This window comes from Hylobates moloch, unplaced genomic scaffold (assembly GCF_009828535.3).
Source record: "Hylobates moloch isolate HMO894 unplaced genomic scaffold, HMol_V3 SCAFFOLD_10, whole genome shotgun sequence".
Lineage (NCBI taxonomy): Eukaryota > Metazoa > Chordata > Mammalia > Primates > Hylobatidae > Hylobates > Hylobates moloch.
Genome location: NW_026652285.1, coordinates 15,154,489 through 15,175,833, shown reverse-complemented (window position 1 = coordinate 15,175,833; position 21,345 = coordinate 15,154,489). Strand labels below are relative to the sequence as shown.

Sequence of the window (21,345 nt, the reverse complement as noted above, 5' to 3'; positions counted from 1 at the left end):
GTAATAGCCATTTCTTCCTCAGTGCCTGTATCAGATACACAGTGGGAGTAACAGAGATAAACCTGAGGGGAACTTTTGACTTGTTAGGTTTTTATTTACACCTAGCAATGCTTTCATCAACACTTGGGCCAAGACAAGTTTGGAGTAAAGAGCACATGGTTTAACATGAGGGTTCTTTGTGTAATATGGTATTAATGACCATAATGTGTATTCCTATAATAGACAATAGGAAAAGACAGTGGTGTCACCAAAATGTAAGCAGTACCTTAGTCCTGCCTTTTCAATACTTTTTTTTTTGAGAGACAGTGTCTTGCTCTGTCATCCAGCCTGGAGTGCAGTGGTGCAGTCATAGCTCACAGCAGCTTCCAACTCCTGGACTCAAGCAGCCTCAGCCTCCCTCCCAAGTAGCTGGTACTGTAGATGTGCACCACCACAGTGGGGTCTTGCTGTGTTGCCCAGGCTAGTCTTGAACTCCTGGCCTCAAGCAATCTTTCCAGCCCAGCCTCCCAAAATGCTGGGATTACAAGTGTGAGCCACCATGGCCAGCCACATTTCAGTACTTTTTAAGCAAAGTTCCAGATTGTTGTTATTTTCATTTACTTGCTTTCATTCCTATCTTAACTTTAATTCTAAGGTCTTCCAAGTAGTGTTGCCAACTTGATGCATTTTATTTTCCTAAATGGTGTGATATCTTTTTTATACTCATTAAAAAATACATTGGCTTGACTTTGTCAAAGTACGTTAGTATCTTAGAATTTATGAAGAATCTTTATAGTATTGTGTTGTTTAGAGCTGTGGGTTTCTTAGGTTACTGAATGACAGAGTTTAATAATATTTCCTTTTTTCCATCTCCAGAGTTTAAGCCATAAATTAAAGTAAATGAGGAAATGTTCTATATAAAGAAATGACACATTTTTATTGAAGTTTTAGCAAAAAAATGGTCTTTTTTGAGATTTTTGGAGTCTAAAAAGTGACAGAGAGGGAAACTTACAAGTATGTAGACATTAACCAAAAAGCTAACCATGAAATAATATGCTTAATATGCCTTCTGATAGACAAGCTTCCATTGATTGTGACTAATTTATTTGCCAACAAATTCCCTTTGTAAACCCACCCGCTTTTATTTCCTTTTAGCCCTTTCACCCAGCTTACATTTCCAATGGAAAAGTTTACAATTCATCAGTAAGTGTAGTTTGCTGTGGTGATTAAAACAAATAAACAAACAAAGCAATACTTGTCAATTTCACAGATATTTCAAAGCAACACATTAAAAATTTAGGCTGTGATAAAAATGGCTACTTATCACCTCTACATTTTCAGAAATAATACAAGTATGATCAGTGATACTACTAATCTAAAAAATTCTAGGGTGATTTTTAAAAGTTTTACATCTTCTGTCAGTTTGTGAAATTGACTTGAGTTTTACTAGTGGTATGTCTTACAAATATAAATCACAGGAAATCTGAATGCTGTTCCTCTCTTATTAGATGAATTCCTTGGTGTTGATGAATTATGCTGGTGAATTGGTTAACTATCTCAGGTTAGGAGGAAAAACAGCTTGTATTGTTTTTGGTGCTTTTTTTTTTCATCTGCTATATCCAAGTATATATCTTGTTACAAGCACAGTATATTTTATTTTTTAAATTTATTTTTATTTTTATTTTATTTATTTATTTATTTTGATACGGAGTTTTGCTCTTGTTGCCCAGGCTGGAGTGCAATGGCACAATCTCGGCTCACTGCAACCTCTGCCTCCAGGGTTCAAGCGATTCTCCTGCCTCAGCCTCCCAAGTAGCTAGGATTACAGGCACCTGCCACCACACCCAGCTAATTTTTTGTATTTTTAGTAGAGATGGGGTTTCACTATGTTGGCCAGGCTGGTCTCAAACTCAAGACCTCAGGTGACCCACCTGCCTTGACCTCCCAAAGTGCAGGGATTACAGGCGTGAGCCACTGTGCCTGGCCCAAGCACAGTATATTTTAAGCCTGCATTGTTTTATATGCCAATTTAAGAATTGGATTTTGGTTCTCAATACATTTTTATTATTGATATGCTCTTATATGTCGTTTTTAGGGGAAATGTAATTTTTTAAAATGGATGAGGAAATTAAAGCTTGTATTTTAATTTACTTAATTTTAATCTCCAGAAATGGCAGTCATTTTTTTAAATAATAAATGATGTTGGTTGGTATAGCTATATTTATTTGTTTTTTTATTTTTATTTTTGAGACAGAATCTCTCTCTGTCCTCCAGGCTGGAGTGCAGCGGTGGGATCTTGGCTTACTGCAACCTCCGCCTCCCAGGTTCAAACAATTCTTGTGCCTCAGCCTCCCGAGTAGCTGGGATTACAGGCATGTGCCTCCATGCCCAGCTAATTTTTCTGTATTTTAAGTAGAGATGGGGTTTCTCCATGTTGGCCAGGCCCGTCTTGAACTCCTCCTGGCCTCAAGTGATACACCTGCCTCGGTCTTCCAAAGTGCTGGGATTACAGGTGTGAGTCACTGTGCCCGGCCTTGGCATAACTATATTTACATTTGGTTTATCTCTGGTTTTTATTACCTGGTATAGCCTAGTGGATTTTATGGTTGACCTTCAGATGCTGTTAGAAAACTGAGATCATCTGCATCCTGATGCTGTACCTGAGTGATAACATTACTATGATAATAAAGAATATAGAAACCTTTTAAGAATCACAGGCCTTGTTGAGCCTGGTGCTGTAGCTCACGCCTGTGATCCCAGCAGTTTGGGAGGCCGAGGCAGGTGGATCACCCGAGGTCAGGAGTTCGAGACCAGCCTAGCCGATGTGGCGAAACCCCGTCTCTACTAAAATTACAAAAATTAGCTGGGCATGGTGGCAGGTGGCTGTAATCCCAGCTACTTGGGAGGCTGAGGCAGGAGAATCGCTTGAACCTGGGAGGTGGAGGTTGCAGTGAGCCGAGATCGCAGCATTGCACTCCAGCCTGGGTGACAATAATGAAACTCTGTCTCAAAAAAGAAAGAATCATAGGCCTGAATTTTTATCAGTGTCTTAACTGAGTCTGTTTAATTATTTATGAGAAGTGTGTAAGTACCCACTCTAACCAGAATGTAAAAATAAACAGTTCTGAGACACATGTTTCTCAGGATCTCTTGAGAGCTGTGTCATGGGCAAAAGAAATTTTATTTAAAATAAATAAAATAAATAAACAATTCCGTCAGTTACCCCATCCTCACAGTAGCATAGGTCGTCTAAGTCATACCCTCCAAAACTTTATATAACAGAGTTGGTATTTATTCAAATCCTTTTGAATTTTAATAAATAACAATAAGTGCTCATTGATACAGTGAGACAGCTGATTTCTAGAAAAACTCACGTGCTCATAGACTTTTTTTCTGTGAGATTCAGCTTATTAGAGACGATGGGGAGGAGCTGCTTTACAATGTGCCCCACCTAGAATGCTTTGCAAATAAATAGACACCTTTTCAAAAATGTTCATCAAAGTTCCCTTCCAATTAATGCCTTCATTTGCTTGAGCAAGACCACATAGTATCTAATGTTATTCTTAAAGTGCCTGGCTGAACCAAGTGTTGTACATCCTGAATATCAGAGGTAGGATTTTTCATAATACTTTATTGGTGCCTCTGATTTTTTTAATGGGTAACATGTTTATCTTTAAAGGGCCACTATTTTAATATGCCTCTCTTCAAGAACCTCTAGCCCTATTTCTTATTGTGTTGTCTGCTTGGCTGGCTAGCTGTGGGAACAAAAAGCGAGAGGAGTACTTTTAGCCAATTGTAGGATCTGGAGCTAAGAGAGATCCCACACTGAAAGCATGAGCAACTGAAAATGGTACTGTCAGGTGCTTTCAGTTCGACGTCTATTTATTTCAGTATCACTAGACTTCAGTGTGGAAACAACTGTGTAGTTCCATAGGGTTTAAACTATGTAAACATTATTACGTAATGTCAAGTCAGTGGAGAAAAGTCAGTAAAATTATGCTTGCAGTTTAATATGCTGTGTATTATATGGTTTTCAGTTCAGCATTCCTATTTGTTTGGTGGTATTTTTTCTTTCAGGAGAAAGCTTTGCAGAATTCAGATCTGCGGGAACTGATGATGGTTTCACCGATTTTAAAACAGCTGATAGTGTGTCACCACTAGAGCCACCGACAAAAGACAAAACTTTTCCACCATCCTTCCCCTCAGGAACTATACAACAGAAACAACAAACACAAGCGAAAAACCCTCTGAACTTAGCAGACCTAGATATGTTTTCCTCAGTTAATTGCAGCAGCGAGAAACCATTGTCTTTTTCAGCTGCGTTTAGCACATCAAAATCAGTTTCCACACCACAGTCAACAGGTTCTGCTGCTACTACGACAGCATTGGCATCAACAAAAACTTCTAGTTTGGCTGATGATTTTGGAGAATTCAGCCTTTTTGGGGAATATTCTGGTCTAGCACCTGTTGGGGAGCAGGATGACTTTGCAGATTTTATGGCTTTCAGTAATAGCTCTATTTCATCTGAGCAAAAGCCAGATGACAAATATGATGCCCTTAAAGAGGAACCCAGTCCTGTTCCTCTAACCAGCAACGTGGGCAGCACAGTGAAGGGTGGACAAAACTCAACTGCTGCGTCTACCAAGTATGATGTCTTCAGACAACTTTCTCTGGAAGGGTCTGGACTAGGTGTTGAAGACCTAAAAGATAACACTCCTTCAGGAAAAAGTGATGATGATTTTGCTGACTTCCACTCCAGTAAATTTTCTTCCATAAGCTCGGACAAATCCCTGGGAGAGAAAGCAGTGGCTTTCAGACACACCAAAGAAGACTCTGCATCAGTGAAGTCCTTGGATCTCCCTTCCATTGGTGGCAGCAGTGTTGGCAAGGAGGACTCTGAAGATGCACTCTCTGTTCAGTTTGACATGAAATTGGCTGATGTGGGAGGAGATCTTAAGCATGTCATGTCTGATAGCTCTTTGGATTTACCAACAGTTAGTGGCCAGCATCCTCCTGCTGCAGGTGAGGAATTGGTGAGATTGCTCTGGTGATGGTGTAGATTTCAAAGATGATTCTGCAGGTGTTGATTTACATGAGTAAGGCTCTGGCCCTTTATCTTTATGAATCTCTAATAATCAACCTCTTTGTTGCCAGTCTCCTTAAAGCAGTGTTAAATTTGATGCTATGGATACTTGATACGGATACTATGGCTACTGTGGAACTTAGATTGGGTAGCTAAGATATTTTTGTTTTTGAAATCTAGCACCAGCTTGGTGTTAGAGGCACATAAAAAGTCACTGCTAAGTGAACCTCACATTGCCAGAAATTTGATAAAGACCTTTGCAGTGCTAGCAGTGTTCCTTCATTTCTGTGAGTAAAATCAGTGTTTCCCTCTCCTTTTTTCTTCTCTTGGATATACACAGCAACTGCCAGTATAGTATTCTGTTTGATTTACAGAAACTAACTCTTGTTAGGCCAAGAAAGTAAAAATTTCTAACCACTTGTAGTGCAGTTTGCCACATCCTTTTAAGAGAAGAAGAAGGAAAGAGTGTATATATGAATGTTCTGTGTGTCAGGGCCTGGCAAAGAGGAGGGTGTGTGTTGTCAGTGGAATCCAGGAGCTGTTTTCAGTGTTAACTCTGTTACGGGAAATATGAAGTTGTAGCAAATCTGTAGATGCTAGGATAGGGTAACTGCTAACTTTCTGATAAAATGTTTGAAAACATCTTATTAGGGAGCCCTCTTTAAATTCTGTGTGGATTTACATGTAGCAATTTACTCTCTAGTTCAACTTCTGTCATAAAAACTAGATTCCCAAGTGTCCTGGTTTTTCTTTTGTTTTGTTTTTTGATATGTATATAGAAAGATAAACCTATTTTGTGGCCTTTTAATAATGAGAAATATCTCAGTATCACTGTATTATTCTAGAAAATGTATTATGCATATGAAGGGTTTGGTTTTGTCTAACTAGGGGGGACACGTGAGACACTTCCAAGTCTACAGATTCAGGCAGAAATTGTAAAGTCCTATAGCTTTTGCATATGTCAAATTGGCAAGTTGGAAAACAAAATTGCATCCATCCTTTGGTTATGGAAATTTTGTAGGTATTCCTAAACAGGGTGCTGAATCAGGAGCAAGTTAGCAGAGACATTGCATGTTTCATGTTGCTACTTGCTAAGGTATTTTTCAAATGCAGTGGGCGGTCTGAAGAGCTCCTGTGCTCTTGACTGTCTACTTTCTTTCTTTTTTTTTTTTTTTTTGTACTTTTCCTCAGAAATTTTCTTATTTTTTTGCTGCTATTTGTTTGATAGAGTGATTGTGGGTTTTTGTTGTTTGTTGTTTTTTTTTTTTTTTGTATGAGCTGCTTGAACCACAGCAGTTGGTTGCAAAGTGCTCTTCTGAACAATATTGGATTTTATTTAAAAATCTCATAACATGTATACTAGCCTTTTGGAATCTGAAGTTATTAATTAGAAACTATTTTTCTGAAGGTGAATCTATATTCTTTCACAGTGCCAAGCTAGATGTCTTTATGAAATGAGTCTAATCCGGGTTTGGGGTGTCTTTTTTTCTCCCCCATTTCATTTGGAGGTTGGTTTTTTTTGACCAAGCTTGTTCTTACTGACCTGTTAAAATAATCTTCTGTGCTCATGTTCTTTTATGTATGTTTGGAACATCCCCAGCTTGGAGCCTGTAATGTTCAAGCTAACTCTCTTCAGTTGGAGGATATTCTTAAAAGCAGATGGTTTCCTCCCATTGATCTGTAAACCTCCTGTCAGAAAGGAGCAGTATCCCTTTAGAGCGGTTGTTAAAAGGGGTTGATGTCTGACCAATGCGCTATATTGCTGTTGTGCAAAATTGCTGCATAAATGTATTGTAGAGGGTAAATGGCAAGGACTTATTCAAAATAATATAGTTTTATTTTATCCTCATGTTCACCACAGTATCTCTTGCTCTCTTAGTTTGAGGGTTAAAGGTACTTCTTGTTGGAGAAATAAGAAGTGAGCTGATGAAGAGAGAATAAAACCTGGTAGATTGCTATCTGTGGACCTTAATCCTGTTTAGAAGCCCTAACTTAACTCTGAAGGGGATACTGTCTCTTTTAACTCTTGCTATAATTCTTTGTATGGAAGGTAGATAATACTGATAACATTGCCTGATTTCTCTGCATATTATTACATTTAACCCTTTGAGCCCTTGCTGCATATAATTTCAACTAGGCTGCTTTTTCCCCCTGACTAAATTTAATCTGTGGCACTGAAGCATCTTGACATGCAGTCATTAAAATCATATGGTTTTATTGGCAGCAAGAGCTGACCCTCATCTGTGACATTTTCAAAGGGTTAGCAAGACTTCTGTAGCTACCTACCTACCTATCTGTAAAGTAGCTCTTCTTTGACATTGAAAATCTTTGTATTTTAATTAGCACCCTTTTTTTTTTGGCTGCTTTTCTGATGTCTTTTTTTCAATTTAGACATTTTCTGTGTGAATGTGCCTTCGAATTTGCTTTAGTATATTCCTCTGCAAATACTGATCTGCATGCATATTCTGATGACTTCTTTTCCAGCTCTTCTGTATCACTCTCTTTTGTGATCTGTAAGTCTTGTGTTAATAAATAATTCTTTGGCATATTTTGAAAGTGTGGGGATGTGTGTAATTTGTACTTTTTCAGGGTCAGACCAAAGAAATACCTGGCTGATACCAAGTTGAAAGCAATAGTATCCTGAGACTAGAGGGTTTTCCCCTTTTGTTTTGTTTCGTCAAACACTTGTCTCCTAAGAAACTATTGGTACATTTTAGCTTTTGTTTCTTATAATTCCATTAATGTAAGTTTTTAACATGGCATTGGATTGAAATATAACTTTAAACTTAAATAAGAGTAAACCTTACACTACTTTACATGATAGGGAGAAAGAACATTTATTGCAGTTTCTTCTCTTGAAGGAAACTGATCATATTTTATTGTAGAGAATCTGTCTCTACTAGGCATTACATTGAAGAGAAGAGAAGGGGAAGGTGGGGAAAAAGACCTAAGAGTTGAGTGTTGTGGAAAGAGTTAACTATACCTATCTAGTTATCTAATAGCTAGTTATTAGATATATATCTAATATATATCTTAGATATTATATATATTATATGTATTAGATATATTAGATATATATCATCAAATAATATTGAAATGGACTTCTGAGCACAGTAAATGTAAACTGTATTTAAATTGATAGTCTGCATAATGGAAAGTGTTCTGTATTAGTAACAGGAAGTCTTCAGGATGGAATTTGATTTGAGTTTGAAATTGGGTAGTCAGCCGGGCACGCTGGCTCACACCTGTAATGCCAGCACTTTGGGAGGCCAAGATGGGTGGATTGCTTGAGGCTAGTAGTTCATGACCAGCCTGGGCAACATGGCAAAACCCCATCTTTACCAAAAAATACAAAAATTAGCCAAGCACAGTTGTGTGCACCTGTAGTCCCAGCTACTCAGGAGGCTAAAGTGTGAGGATCAGTTGATCCTGGGAGGTAGAGGCTGCAGTGAGCTATGATCACATCACTGTACTCCAGCCTGGGTGACAGAGCAAGAAGACCCTGTCTCAAAGAAAGAAAAATTGGGTACTCCATCCTCTAATTGCAGAGCATGTTAGGTTTGCAGTTATGTGTTCTGTATGATGAAGCAACCCTCAGCCTTTTTTTTTTTTTTTAACTCATAGTACATAAAGCAAATTCTTAAAACATGTTACTTTAGGGGGTGTGTCTAACAAAGTAAGGTTTGAACCATTCTTATTTTTAAGAAAACATTTTCTAGAAGGACCAATGAAATGTGGCAACAAGCGTAGGCCAAACATGGAAAATATTTTCTCCATTTTAGAGTATGGTAACAGTAAAAAAAAAACCTTGAGAATATTACCGTTTTTCAGGTTAGAAACCCCAAAGCAATAAAATCCCTGGGAAAAGGGGATATTTCCATGGTTTACATTTTGTATTCTTATGTTTTGAGGCTTTAATTCTTAGTTCTTTTTTAGAATTTGAGGAAGGAAGGCAATTAAATCACTGAAGATGAAGACTTCTTTTTTTTTTTTTTTTGAGACTGAGTTTCATTTCTTGTTGCCCAGGCTGGAGTGCAATGGCACGATCTCGGCTCACTGCAACCTCTGCCTCCCAGGTTCAAGTGATTCTCCTGCCTCGGCCTCCTGAGTAGCTGGGATTAAATGCACATGCCAACACACCCAGCTAATTTTGTATTTTTAGTAGAGATGGGGGTTTCTCCATGTTGGTCAGGCTGGTCTCAAACTCCTGACCTCAGGTAATCCACCCCCCTTGGCTTCCCAAAGTGCTGGGATTACAGGCATGAGCCACCGTGCCCGTTTTTTTTTGTTGTTGTTGTTGTTGTTTTTTAAAGACAGAGTTTCTCTCTTGTCACCCAGACTGGAGTGCAATGGCGCGATCTTGGATCTCGGCTCACTGCAACCTCTGCCTCTGAGGTTCAAGTGACTCTGCTGCCTCAGCCTCCCAAGTAACTGGGATTCCAGGTGCCTGCCTCCACGCCCAGCTGATTTTTGTATTTTTAGTAGAAATGGGGTTTCACTGTGTTGGCCAGGCTGGTGTCAAACTCCTGGCCTCGGCCTCCCAAAGTAGTGGGATTACAGGTGTGAGCCACTGCACCCGGCCTAGAAGAAGATGAGGATTTTGAATAGGATTCCTGAGAGATCACTTGTAGTGTCTTAAATATGCCATTTAAGAAAGAAAAGTTGCATATAGAGGTTTAGCTTAACTCTGAGGAAAGCCAGGCCTGCGATTCAAAATACAGCATTTTCCAGAGCATACTGCTTTAAAAAGCTGAATAATACTTGGTTTCAAAAACCTTGTGTAAATGCATTATATTTTATTTATGATATGTGCTCCTAACAAATTTGAAAGAAAGAGATCTTAGTGTAGCTTCCATGTAGTGATAATGCCAGCTGCCCTTTATTTTGGATTTTCCCGTGCTATTTATAAAACCAATCTCTTGATGGCTTTGGCTGAGGAATTTCTTTGTCAATGGAATTCTGTAATGCTAGATTAGTCCATGTAGGACTGCTTTATTTTAACTCTTTTCTGCATTTATCTGAGCAGGCTGCAGAAAATGACTGAATGTAACTGTGTGTAAAGCATACATTCACAAATTGAGTAATGAATATTTCCAAAGTAACATTACTTTTTAGGGAGGTAGTTTTAATATAATGTAATGACTTAAACTTCTTGCAAAAAAGACTGGAAGAATTCTATGCTATAGGTTTAAACAAACAAACAAAATACTGTTTTGTTTACCCTGATGCCAAGTAACATGGTTAGTGCTTCACTTCATGTATCAGTGCCTGAGAAAGTATACCTATGTATCTGTTGTTCTGTAGTCACTCTGTTGTTCACATCAAAATCCCTGCTGATTTTTAGAAGTAGCAAATGACAGCCGGGCACAGTGGCTCACGCCTGTAATCCCAGCACTTTGGGAGGCGAAGGCGGGGATCACCTGAGGTCAGGAGTTGGAGACCAGCCTGGCTAACATGGTGAAACCCATCTCTACTAAAAATACAAAAATTAGCCAGGTGTGGTGGCTCGTGCCTGTAATCCCAGCTACTCGGGGGGCTGAGGCACGAGAATTGCTTGAACCTGTGAGGCGGAGGTTGCAGTAAGCCGAGATTGCGCCACTCATACTGCAGCCTAGGCGACAGAGCGAGACTCCGTCTCAAAAAAAAAAAAGCAGCAAATGAACATGAAGGGAACACTGGCAGTATCAAAAAACCTGTGCTAAATCCTAAAATAATGCAAAGAACCAAAAGGCCTCAGTTGCACTTCCTGTCTTCTGTGTTCATTTGGTGTCTTTTTGATGAGATTTTTACTGATAACCAGGGGCAGTCCCACTGTGTATCCTGACACCATTCCTTGGCCTTCTGTCTTCATATAACTTAAAATATCCACAGGATTTCCAGTTTTCTTTTTTGAACTTAAAACACTAACACAGAAACCCAAAGGTGCTTATAGATAGTGTGGATATAATTTATACCATAGAATTGTGTGAGTCAGTGCAAATGAAGAACAGGAAATTTTCATACAGATTAGAAAACACTGGAAGGCAATTAAACAGCAGCATTTTTCAGCCTGTCACTTATACTGTGATCACTTTCATTCCTGTTTTCTTCGGTATTTGAGACTGATAGGACACAAACCAGGTTTTTTAGTTAATAGAGAATATGAATATAACTGATCTCATACATAGATCGAAGATAGAATAGGGACTAAGGGAGATTAGGGCCCAGGGTAGAGAGAAACTGAAATGTACAAGTATTTTACAGTTTGCTTTGGTAAATGAATTTTAGAGTAAATCAGTGCTGTAAATTAAAATATATTTCTTTCTTAGTCCAATGAACATTTTTATTGCTATATAAAATGAGAATGGTGGAATTTGCACATATTTCTCCTTTCTTCTTTCTCCAAACTCCTTCAAAAGCCAGTAACTCTTCCTCACCTGGGTATATACTTACAGCTTTAGCAAATGTCCCTGGGAATGAGCTTGGCCGTCTGTGTCCTGTAGTAGCAGCCAACATTCTTTGTTCCAAAAAATACCCTGTTTTCATGTACAACATCCATTCAAAAGAGATTTGAATAGAGGTTATGGAAGAGACTGATAGGGTTACTTGCCAGCATAAGCAAGAAATATGCGTTTTGATTTGAGATCCATGATGGAAAACAGATCGTATACATTTATTTATTTGGCCTTTGTAATAGGACATCCCTGATTGCAAACAGATGTATGCATTAAAACAACAATTTGGCATATTATCTGTGTGCAAATGCAGTCAGCCTAGCACAGCCTAGGAGTTTTGCAGCAGAACTGGACATACAGTAGTGATTTTCTGTTCATTTTATTGCATTCATTCTCCATTTTCTTTTTCCTTTTTCTATTGCAATTTTCAGAATTCGGCTATCAAATTGAAAATCCATCTATACTAGCTTCAGTGATTACAAACTAAAGTGTGGGTTATTCCACATCATTTTTTCTATCACTTATGTTGTAGGTCTTACATAATCTTTAATATTTTTAAGACCATTATACAATAATACCTATAACTGGACTGCTTAGAAATGTAGAACTATTAACGGGGAAATGAAGAATTTTCTTACTTTAAGCTACCTTCAATGAACTGATGTACCACATTTTTCTTAGAAAATGGTTTACATATATTTGCTATGCCAGAACATACTGCCCTGTAATTATATTGTTTATAAATTGTAAGTTTAGGGGCACGGTGTTGTGTCTCACATTCCTTATGTACCATCAGTACTTGTGTTCAAATGAATTACACTTTACGAAATTACTTTTTCACACTATAATAGCCAAAAAATAAGCAAAAGTAAATTTAAAACTCAATTTTGAGGCTTGATTTTAGTGACTCTTATATATTTACTCTTCATTTTAAGTATAAAATATTTCTTTTTAAGTCTTTCATTTGCTTTTCTAGTCTTTCATTTAGTCTTTTCTGGGAGTTGCTCCAAAAGGCAAGATGTTACAGGCGTATCATTTTTAATAAAAATAAGATTTCTTGAAATTTTTAAAATGCTTAAAAATGCCTCAGCTTAGGCAATCCCTTATTCCCTGTAATGCCTTTTACCTGATTATATTAGTCATTTTAGTTTTTTAAAAGACATTTTCTTGTTGCATAATTGCACAGAAAGATCTTTTTATTACCATAGTAATATCTTGATTACAGTGTTTGAACTGGAGCTATCTTTTCATTAAATTTATTATTTGCTTCTAGGAAAATTGTCTCCTTTTTTTGAGACAGAGTCTCAAACTGTCTCCAGGCTGGAGTGCAGTGGTGCCATCTTGGCTTACTGCAATCTCTGATTCCCTGATTCAAGCGATTCTTCTGCCTCACCCTCCCAAGTAGCTGGAATTACAGGCACGCGCCACCCCGCCCAGCTAATTATTATTATTATTATTTTTTTTTTTTTTTGAGACAGAGTTTCGCTCTTGTTGCCCAGGCTGGAGTCCAATGGCGTGATCTCAGCTCACCGCAACCTCCGCCTCCCGGGTTCAAGTGATTCTCCTACCTCAGCCTCCTGAGTAGCCGGAATTACAGGCATGCGCCACCATGCCCAGCTAATTTTGTATTTTTAGTAGAAACAGGGTTTCTCCATGTTGGTCAGGCTGGTCTCGAACTCCCAAACTCTGGTGATCCACCCACCGCAGCCTCCCAAAGTGCTGGGATTACAGGTGTGAGTCACCATGCCCGGCCTGCTAACCTTTTAATAGGAAAGATTCTGGAAGCAGTTCCTAATATAGTTTCCCAAAACGCTTTCGTAGGGCCTAGTAACAAAAATATCTGTATTATGAAACATTTTTCTGAATGTATCCCTCCAAGAATAGTCCTGTATTTAACTGCATCACCCCCTGATTGAATTTCACCTCATTTGAGGCTGGACACCTTCTGGTCCCTTTAAATTGTGGGGAAAAAAACAAAAACAAAAAATCACTACAGCAAAAGACCAAGAAAGCTTTGGGCTAAAGGCTTTTCCATTCATTCTAAACTATAAATTTTTCACATGAGGCCAGGCACAATGGCTCACGCCTGTAATCCCAGCACTTTGGGAGGCCAAGATGGGTGGATCACCTGAGGTCAGGAGTTCAAGACCAGCCTGGCCAACATGGTGAAACCCCGTCTCTACTTAAAATACAAAAACTAGCCGGGCGTGGTGGCGGGTGCCTGTAATCCCAACTAATCGGGAGGCTGAGACAGGAGAATTAATTGAACCCAGGAGGCGGAGGTAGTAGTGAGCCGAGATCGCGCCATTGCACTCCAGGCTGGGTGACAAGAGTGAAACTCCATCTCAAAAAATCAATTAAAAAAAAAAAACTTTTCATCTGAATCGTTTTTTCCTTGTTTTATAAACCACATTTGAAGGGTACCATTGTACCACAGAATTTTTAAATATGCCATCATTTTGTGAAAGCTGTTTGCTTTTTGCTGGTTGGTTTTTTGTACGGCTAGTGTTTTTTGTTTTTATTATTAGTACCCCTTTCCTAACAGCTCAAAGAAAGAGAGATTTGGATTATACCATTAGAAGAGCTATGGAAATGTCAGGAGCCTCTTACCCCTCATAAATTATGCAGTATTGCTGTGAATGAAAGAGAAGAATGACTCCATGTCGGTTCACTTATTGACTTAGTTCTGAAAATCTAGGTCATAAAACTTTTCAGCACTTTCCTTGTAAATCACATATGTGGTTATCAGAGGGAGAGTCTCGTATTTGGCTTTCTTGCCTCATGTACAGTGACTACAATGAAACTAAATGCATATCAACCCACTTCTCCACACCAGCCTAATTCAGTCTCGGCTGGTTTTGCTTTTTGAAAATGAGCAAGAAACTTTTTCTCCTACTAACACCACTAAAATGCTGAGTTGACTTTTCATTTTTGCTTTGAAATTCCACTGTAGGCCCTAAAGCAGCAATTAACTGTCAAGTTGAGGCTGGTGGTACCTATGCTGAGCAGACACTAGCTATTATGTATTGCTCCCCAGGCGCCAACCTGGCCTTTCACATACATGATCATGGTTGATGGTCATAACACAGTCCTTCCAAGTACACGGTCTTCTCCTCATTTTACTGATAAGCAAATTGAGGTTCAGAAATGTTCAATCATTTGCCTAGTGTCATGCAAATAGTAGGTAGCAGAGTTGAACTCAGGTCTTTCCAAATCAAAAACCTACATTCTTCATGCTGTTTTATGCTACCTCTTAAATTACTTAACTATATATTAAGAATGCTTTGTAAAATCAGTTGTCTGCCCCAGCAGTTCTTTCTTTTTCTTCTTTCCTTTTTTGTTTTAAATGGGGAGTAGATACATAGTTGAAGGAAAAAGTGGAGCCCAACAAGACCCAGATCTTTTTATTGTATTTTTTAAGGGCTAAAGTAGATCAGATTGATTTTTCTTTCCTCATACTTCATCACAGCAATATGACGTCCAATTTGACCAAAATAACAACTAGGTAAGTAATTGCTTGATTAAAATCTCATATTTGGCATTGCCTGAGACAGAAATCCTAATAATTGATAATATTATGACAGAAACCCTAATAATTGATTAAAAGTTAGATGACATTGTTTTCATTTTAGTTTTGAGAAACTGTCAACTTTTAATTATTTTGCCATGTGCATTTCACATGACCATGTTTTAAAGGCACATTTTCCAACAAAGTCAAGATTAAGGGAGACATGTTTTAGGCAAGGAATATCAGTATATTTTTAAGTTGATAAGGGAACAATTTATTAAATGGCCCTAATCTTATGTCAAACAGTGTATACATTGGTAGATGAACCTCCTGTCTTTTTTTAGTAATTTTTATAGCCAAAGAAAATGGTTCTTGGTAACTGAATGTAAATGCCAACTCAAGGCTAATGTGGGTTTTTTTAAGATCAGATTTTACAGCCCAACTCTTTTAATTTTAGTACAAACTCTAAATTTAGCTAATTTCAACGTAGTATAAAACTAATCAAATATGCTAGGCATTTTGCTTCCACAGAGTTTAGGGCATTTTGCCTAAATTGCTTGCCTCTAATTGTGGGGTCTTACTTCCCTTTCAGATATAGAGGACTTAAAATATGCTGCTTTTGGAAGCTACAGTAGCAATTTTGCAGTGAGCACACTTACAAGCTATGACTGGTCAGACAGGGATGATGCAACTCAGGGCAGAAAACTCTCTCCATTTGTCCTCTCAGCAGGAAGTGGATCCCCCTCAGCCACCTCAATTCTTCAAAAGAAAGAGACTTCATTTGGCAGTTCTGAAAACATCACCATGACATCTCTCTCCAAAGTAACGACCTTTGCAAGTGAAGATGCTCTTCCAGAGACCACCTTCCCAGCTTTCGCCAGTTTTAAAGACACGATGCCTCAGACCAGTGAGCAAAAGGAATACGAAAACAGAGACTATAAAGATTTCACAAGACAGGACCTGCCCACGGCTGAACGGAGCCAGGAGGCCACGTGTCCCAGCCCAGCGTCCAGTGGCGCCTCTCAAGAAACCCCCAACGAATGTTCTGATGACTTTGGAGAGTTTCAAAGTGAAAAGCCCAAAATCAGCAAATTTGACTTCTTAGTAGCCACTTCACAAAGCAAAATGAAATCCAGTGAAGAAATGATCAAAAGTGAGCTGGCAACCTTTGACCTTTCTGTTCAAGGTGAGTAGCTTCCAAGGTAGATTTTACTATTGTGGTTTTTTTCCACTGAGATCTTAGATGTTCTTAAGAATAAAATGTTGCTCCCTGGTTTAGCAGGAAATAGATTCTTCTAATCTTTGAAATCAGGGTAAATTACAGATAGCTATAATAAAGATTTCCCTGAGACTGGAGTCAAAATCAGCATCCCTCAGATGACTGCTTTATGGGCTAAAAACAAGCACAGCATGCAGGTATTGCTCATTAGCTTGTTTAGTTAGAGGTGTGCTGTGTTAAAAGAGCCAGATAAATGGATTTGAGCCACTTGTGGGCACGTTAGCTCCGCTCATGTTCCCTGGGCACAGATAATGTCTTTTAATCCAAAGGTTGCAATGTGGGGGCTGGGGATCTGCATCCAGCCTGCATATCACATTGACCCGCATGAAAGATTTTTAAGTACAAAGTAATTGCCAGTATTTAAAAGACATGAGATTTCCCAATCTGGATTTCCATGTTTTCTTGAGAAGTCATAATATCTGGCACTAGTAGGTCTGCACTCCCGTATGTTGGCAGCTGGAGCTGAAGAGCACCGCTCCCTATAGGTGGGTCATTCTCTCTCTCCTGCCATAATCCCCACCACTTCCTGTCTCAGTGGACCTACTTAAGTTATTCACTTTACTTGCCTGGTCTCTGAAGGCATTTGAGTTTGCCTCTTCTGCTTTAATCTCATCCTGACAGAAGGGGTTGTTGATTTCAGCTGGATTGAGAGCCTATGAAGGAACTCGGTTACAAATCCATAACAAATGGCTGGAAAAGCCACACAACTCTTGCATACTGATATTTAGAAAGGTGCTTTTGTTCTCCAGACTCCAGTGATTCTGCACTGAGCATTATGGAAGACTTGTGATAGATCAGAGAAGAGTCATGTTGAAAACGAAACGCAGGGAAACCATGCAAGAGAGAACAGTAGGAAGGATTTAATGTGTAGCTTCCCAGAAAGAATGAATGAGGAATGTGTTTGTGAATGCCTCATGACATAAGCATCTGAAGAGAGTCATGGGCTGGGCGCAGTGGCTCACACCTGTAATCTCAACACTTTGGGAGGCGGAGGCAGGCAGATAACTTGAGGTCAGGAGTTCGAGACCAGCCTGGCCAACACAGTGAAACTGTGTATCTACTAAAAATACAAAAATTAGCCAGGCATGGTGGTGCGCACCTATGGTCCCAGCTACTCAGGAGGCTGAGGCAGGAGAATTGCTTGAACCCAGGAGGCGGAGGTTGCACTGAGCCGAGATCACACCACCATACTCCAGTCTGAGTGACAGAGCAAGACTGTCTCAAAAAAAAAAAAAAAAGAAGAAGAAGAGGGTTGTGGTAGCGAGGAAGAGCCTCTGCCTGAACTAAGGTGAGTAGCCAAAACCTTTGACTGTATTATCCCCTTCTCCCAGGATCACACAAGAGGAGTTTGAGCCTCGGTGATAAAGAAATAAGCCGTTCTTCTCCTTCTCCGGCTTTGGAGCAGCCTTTCAGAGACCGTTCCAATACTCTGAATGAGAAGCCCGCCCTGCCCGTCATCCGAGACAAGTACAAAGACCTGACGGGAGAGGTGGAGGTGAGAGGAGAGCTTTCTACAGGGGGTGGGTAACAGACCAGCAAGCACACAGGGCCCCAAGAAAGAATGCTGTCAGCTTTCACGTGGGGAAAATGAGGGGCAGAAAGACACAAAGCACCAGACATAAACTATGTAATTAAAATGAGGCAAGGGTAACATTAGCCCTGGATGAAAACATTTCCCAGGTGTGGCACCCACTGTAACTAGTCAGTGACCCTAAAACCAAAACTATTCATGGGACTTCACAGGGATGGCAGTGTTTGTGTAATTCTTCTTGAGCACTTAGACTTTATTGTCTTCATGAAACCTCAAAATAGAGGAGACGGAAAATATTCTGAATTTTTGGCCGGGCGCGGTGGCCCACGCTTGTAATCCCAGCACTTTGGGAGGCTGAGGCGGGTGGATCACGAGGTCAGGAGATCGAGACCACGGTGAAACCCTGTCTCTACTAAACATACAAAAAAACTAGCCGGGCGTGGTGGGGCGCCTGTAGTCCCAGCTACTCGGAGAGGCTGAGGCAGGAGAATGGCGTGAACCCGGGAGGCGGAGCTGGCAGTGAGCCAAGATTGTGCCACTGCACTCCAGCCTGGGCGACAGAGCAAGACTCCGTCTCAAAAAAATAAATAAATAAAAAGAAAATATTCTGAATTTTTTATTTCTGTCTGCTGCATCTTAGTGCCACGCTGTGTTCCTCCTATGGTCAACACACTTAACTTCCCACCTTTCCCTACGCCTTGTTACATGTGCACATGGGCCACGTCCTCACACACAGCATTATAACTGTGTGTGAGGATTGCTTGCGTCCAGTGCAGTGAGCAGAAATCATGCCACTGCACTTCAGCCTGGGCAACAGAGCAAGACCTTATCTCAAAAAAAAATATATATATATATAAACTGCTTGAACTAGAGTGATTGTGATAAAAAAGAAAGTCCTCCAAGCTCTTTGAATTGACAGTCATCAATAGAAGATTCTAGGTTTGCGTGTTTAACCCAGTTCTTTTTATCAAATTCACAGGAAAATGAGAGATATGCATATGAATGGCAGAGATGCCTGGGGAGCGCCCTGAATGTGAGTATGTCACTTTCGCGTTCACACGTATGTGAGTGCTCTCTTGTGCCTTTTTGCCTTCTTGGTTCATTTGAATTGACGGAGGCAAACGTCAGGAGAGCCTTACTTGGATGTCCCTGGGCAAAGTGTAACTCTGTGGAAGTCATGCATCTTAGGTGAGGCTTCTTTCACACTTAAAATAGCAGACTGGCTCATGTGTCAGTCATCCCCTCATCTGTCATTGTGTTTAAGAAATAGCAAAGTGATTTCATTAACTCTGACTAAATCAAAATAATATTTAAGCTAAAGAACCTGTCTTGGCCGGGTGCGGTGGCTCAACACGTATAATCCCAGCACTTTGGTAGGCCAAGGCGGGTGGATCATAAGGTCAGGAGTTTGAGACCAGCCTGACCAACATGGTGAAACCCTGTCTCTACTAAAAATGCAAAAATTAGCCAGGCGTGGTGGCACGTGCCTGTAATCCCAGCTACTCAGGAAACTGAGGCAGGAGAATCACTTGAACCCGGGAGTCGGGGATTCGGTGAGCTGAGATCTTGCCACTGCAGTCCAACCTGTGCTACAGAGCAAGACTCTGTCTCAAAACAAAAGAAAACAAAACAAAACAAAAGGAAAAAACCATATTTTCTCTTCCAAAGAAATGGAGGATTGTTTCTTCAAGGATAAAATGAGATTTTTTGACACCTCCTGGCTTTCGGTTGGGTTTTCTACTAATAGTAAATTGATTTGCAATGACTTTTCTCAGTTATGTAAGGTGATGTGATTTCATTTCTTGTAGGTCATTAAGAAGGCAAACGATACCTTAAATGGAATCAGTAGTAGTTCTGTTTGCACAGAAGTAATTCAGTCAGCTCAAGGCATGGAATATTTATTAGGTATGTTCTTTCATATTTTACTATTGAAAATGATGGCACTTTGCATTATTTTCAGTTTTCCCTTTAATTATTTTAAGCTAGATCTCTCAAGTTACATATGACTTCAGTAAGAAGCATCGGCATTTGTGGGTAAGACACTCAAGCTACAGGCAGTAAACTATTGGACTTAAAAAGTCTTTATGGCTAAGTTTCCTCATCCTTGTTATATACGTAATAGCAAAAATGTAAAATTATATCTGTGTTACTGGTTTATCAAAGAATCTGAACTACTGATGCACTAAAATAAAATCATCTTGTCTCCCATCAATTCCTTACCATACTCTCTATTCTTTCTCTCGACCGCTTAATGACACCACAGAGTCCTTAACCTCCTGGCCATCTGCAGCAATTCGATGTGTCAGTCCAACGTGAAAGTGTAGTCTCTGTCCACGTCGGTGTTCCTCCCTTCCCCAAGATCAGGCTTGGCCCATGGCCAGAGCCACACACACTGGACCCTAGTCTTTTTCAAATCTTTACTCAAATGTCAGCTTCTGAGTGAAATCTTTCCTAGCACCCATCTCTCCAAAGAGTATCCTCTCTCCCTACCCTGGCACTTCCCATCCCATTCTCTGCTGGATTTTCTCCTTAGCCCTATTACCTTTAATTTCTTACATATGTTACTTATTATTCTTTTCTTTTCTTTTTTAAGACAGGGTCATACTCTCTCACCCAGGTTGGAGTGTAGTGATGTGATCATGACTCATTGCAGCGTCCACCTCCCAGGCACAAGCAATCCTCCCACCTCAGCCTCCCAAGTAGCTGGAACCACAGGTGCGCACCACCACGTGCCCACCTAATTTTTCTAGTTTTTGTAGAGACAGGTTTCCACCATGTTGCCCAGGCTGGTCTTGAACTCCTGAGCTCAAGCGACCCACCCACCTTGGCCTGCCGAAGTGCTGGGATCACAGGCGTGAGCCACTGTGCCTAGCTACTTGTTGTTGTTTTTACTCTCCGTCTCCCTTCACTAGAATGAACCTCCAAGAAGGCAAGGATTTTGGTCTGTTTTGTTCACTGGTGTGTCCCCGACACCTAATCCAGTGTCTTGCACATAGTTGACACTCAAAAAGATTTGCTGGATGAGTGGAGAGTGCAGGGATGTAGCCTCTGCCTTACTCCTGCCACCTCACTCGGGGTCTTCTTTTCCTGCTCAGACAGGCACAGTTCTGCATAAGCAGATGTCCACCAGGAAATGGGGCACCTGTCTTTTCTCCTAGTATCCTTGTATCTGTGGAAGATTCTCTTAGAAGCCCCCTCACTTGGCTTAGGGTGGGCAGTAATTTCTGCCCCTCCCTTGGGGAAGGAAGAAGAAAAGCCATAGTGCTGTACACAGGGCTGCTGAGGCCCTGCTCTGAAGATCCCCTGGAATTCCTCCAGTGTTCACTTAGAGAGGTCGGGGTCATGTCTTTGGTGACTGTCACATCGCAGGGGTTAGGGATGTGTCTGGTGGCTGTCCTTAGAATGTGGAGGTACTTAGCACCTCTCATCCTTGCTTCAAGAGTTCAACCACAATTTAGAGACCATAGGAAAAGAACTGTTCTGCATCCTGTTACGTGTATAAAGATAAGTGAAGTCAAAGTGTTTGTAAGA

At 40.1% G+C, this 21,345-nt stretch overlaps 1 protein-coding gene across 14 annotated transcripts in view; it reads left to right on the top strand.

Moving 5' to 3' along the window:
- SYNRG (synergin gamma) overlaps positions 1 to 21,345 on the top strand; it is a 91,686-nt gene that overhangs the window by 50,572 nt on the left and 19,769 nt on the right. For 10 of the 14 annotated variants that reach the window (XR_009215195.1, XR_009215194.1, XM_058445246.1 and 7 more), the window contains 5 exons: positions 4,057 to 5,001; positions 15,597 to 16,190; positions 17,615 to 17,778; positions 18,794 to 18,847; positions 19,623 to 19,719. Coding sequence is in view for 12 of the 14 variants with exons in the window: in XM_058445246.1 (XP_058301229.1) it covers positions 4,057 to 5,001; positions 15,597 to 16,190; positions 17,615 to 17,778; positions 18,794 to 18,847; positions 19,623 to 19,719 (1,854 nt within the window). In the remaining 2 variants the exon portion in view is untranslated. The remainder of the gene's footprint in view (positions 1 to 4,056; positions 5,002 to 15,596; positions 16,191 to 17,614; positions 17,779 to 18,793; positions 18,848 to 19,622; positions 19,720 to 21,345) is intronic. The other 4 variants (XM_032163095.2, XM_032163096.2, XM_032163089.2 and 1 more) reach the window with 2 other exon arrangements.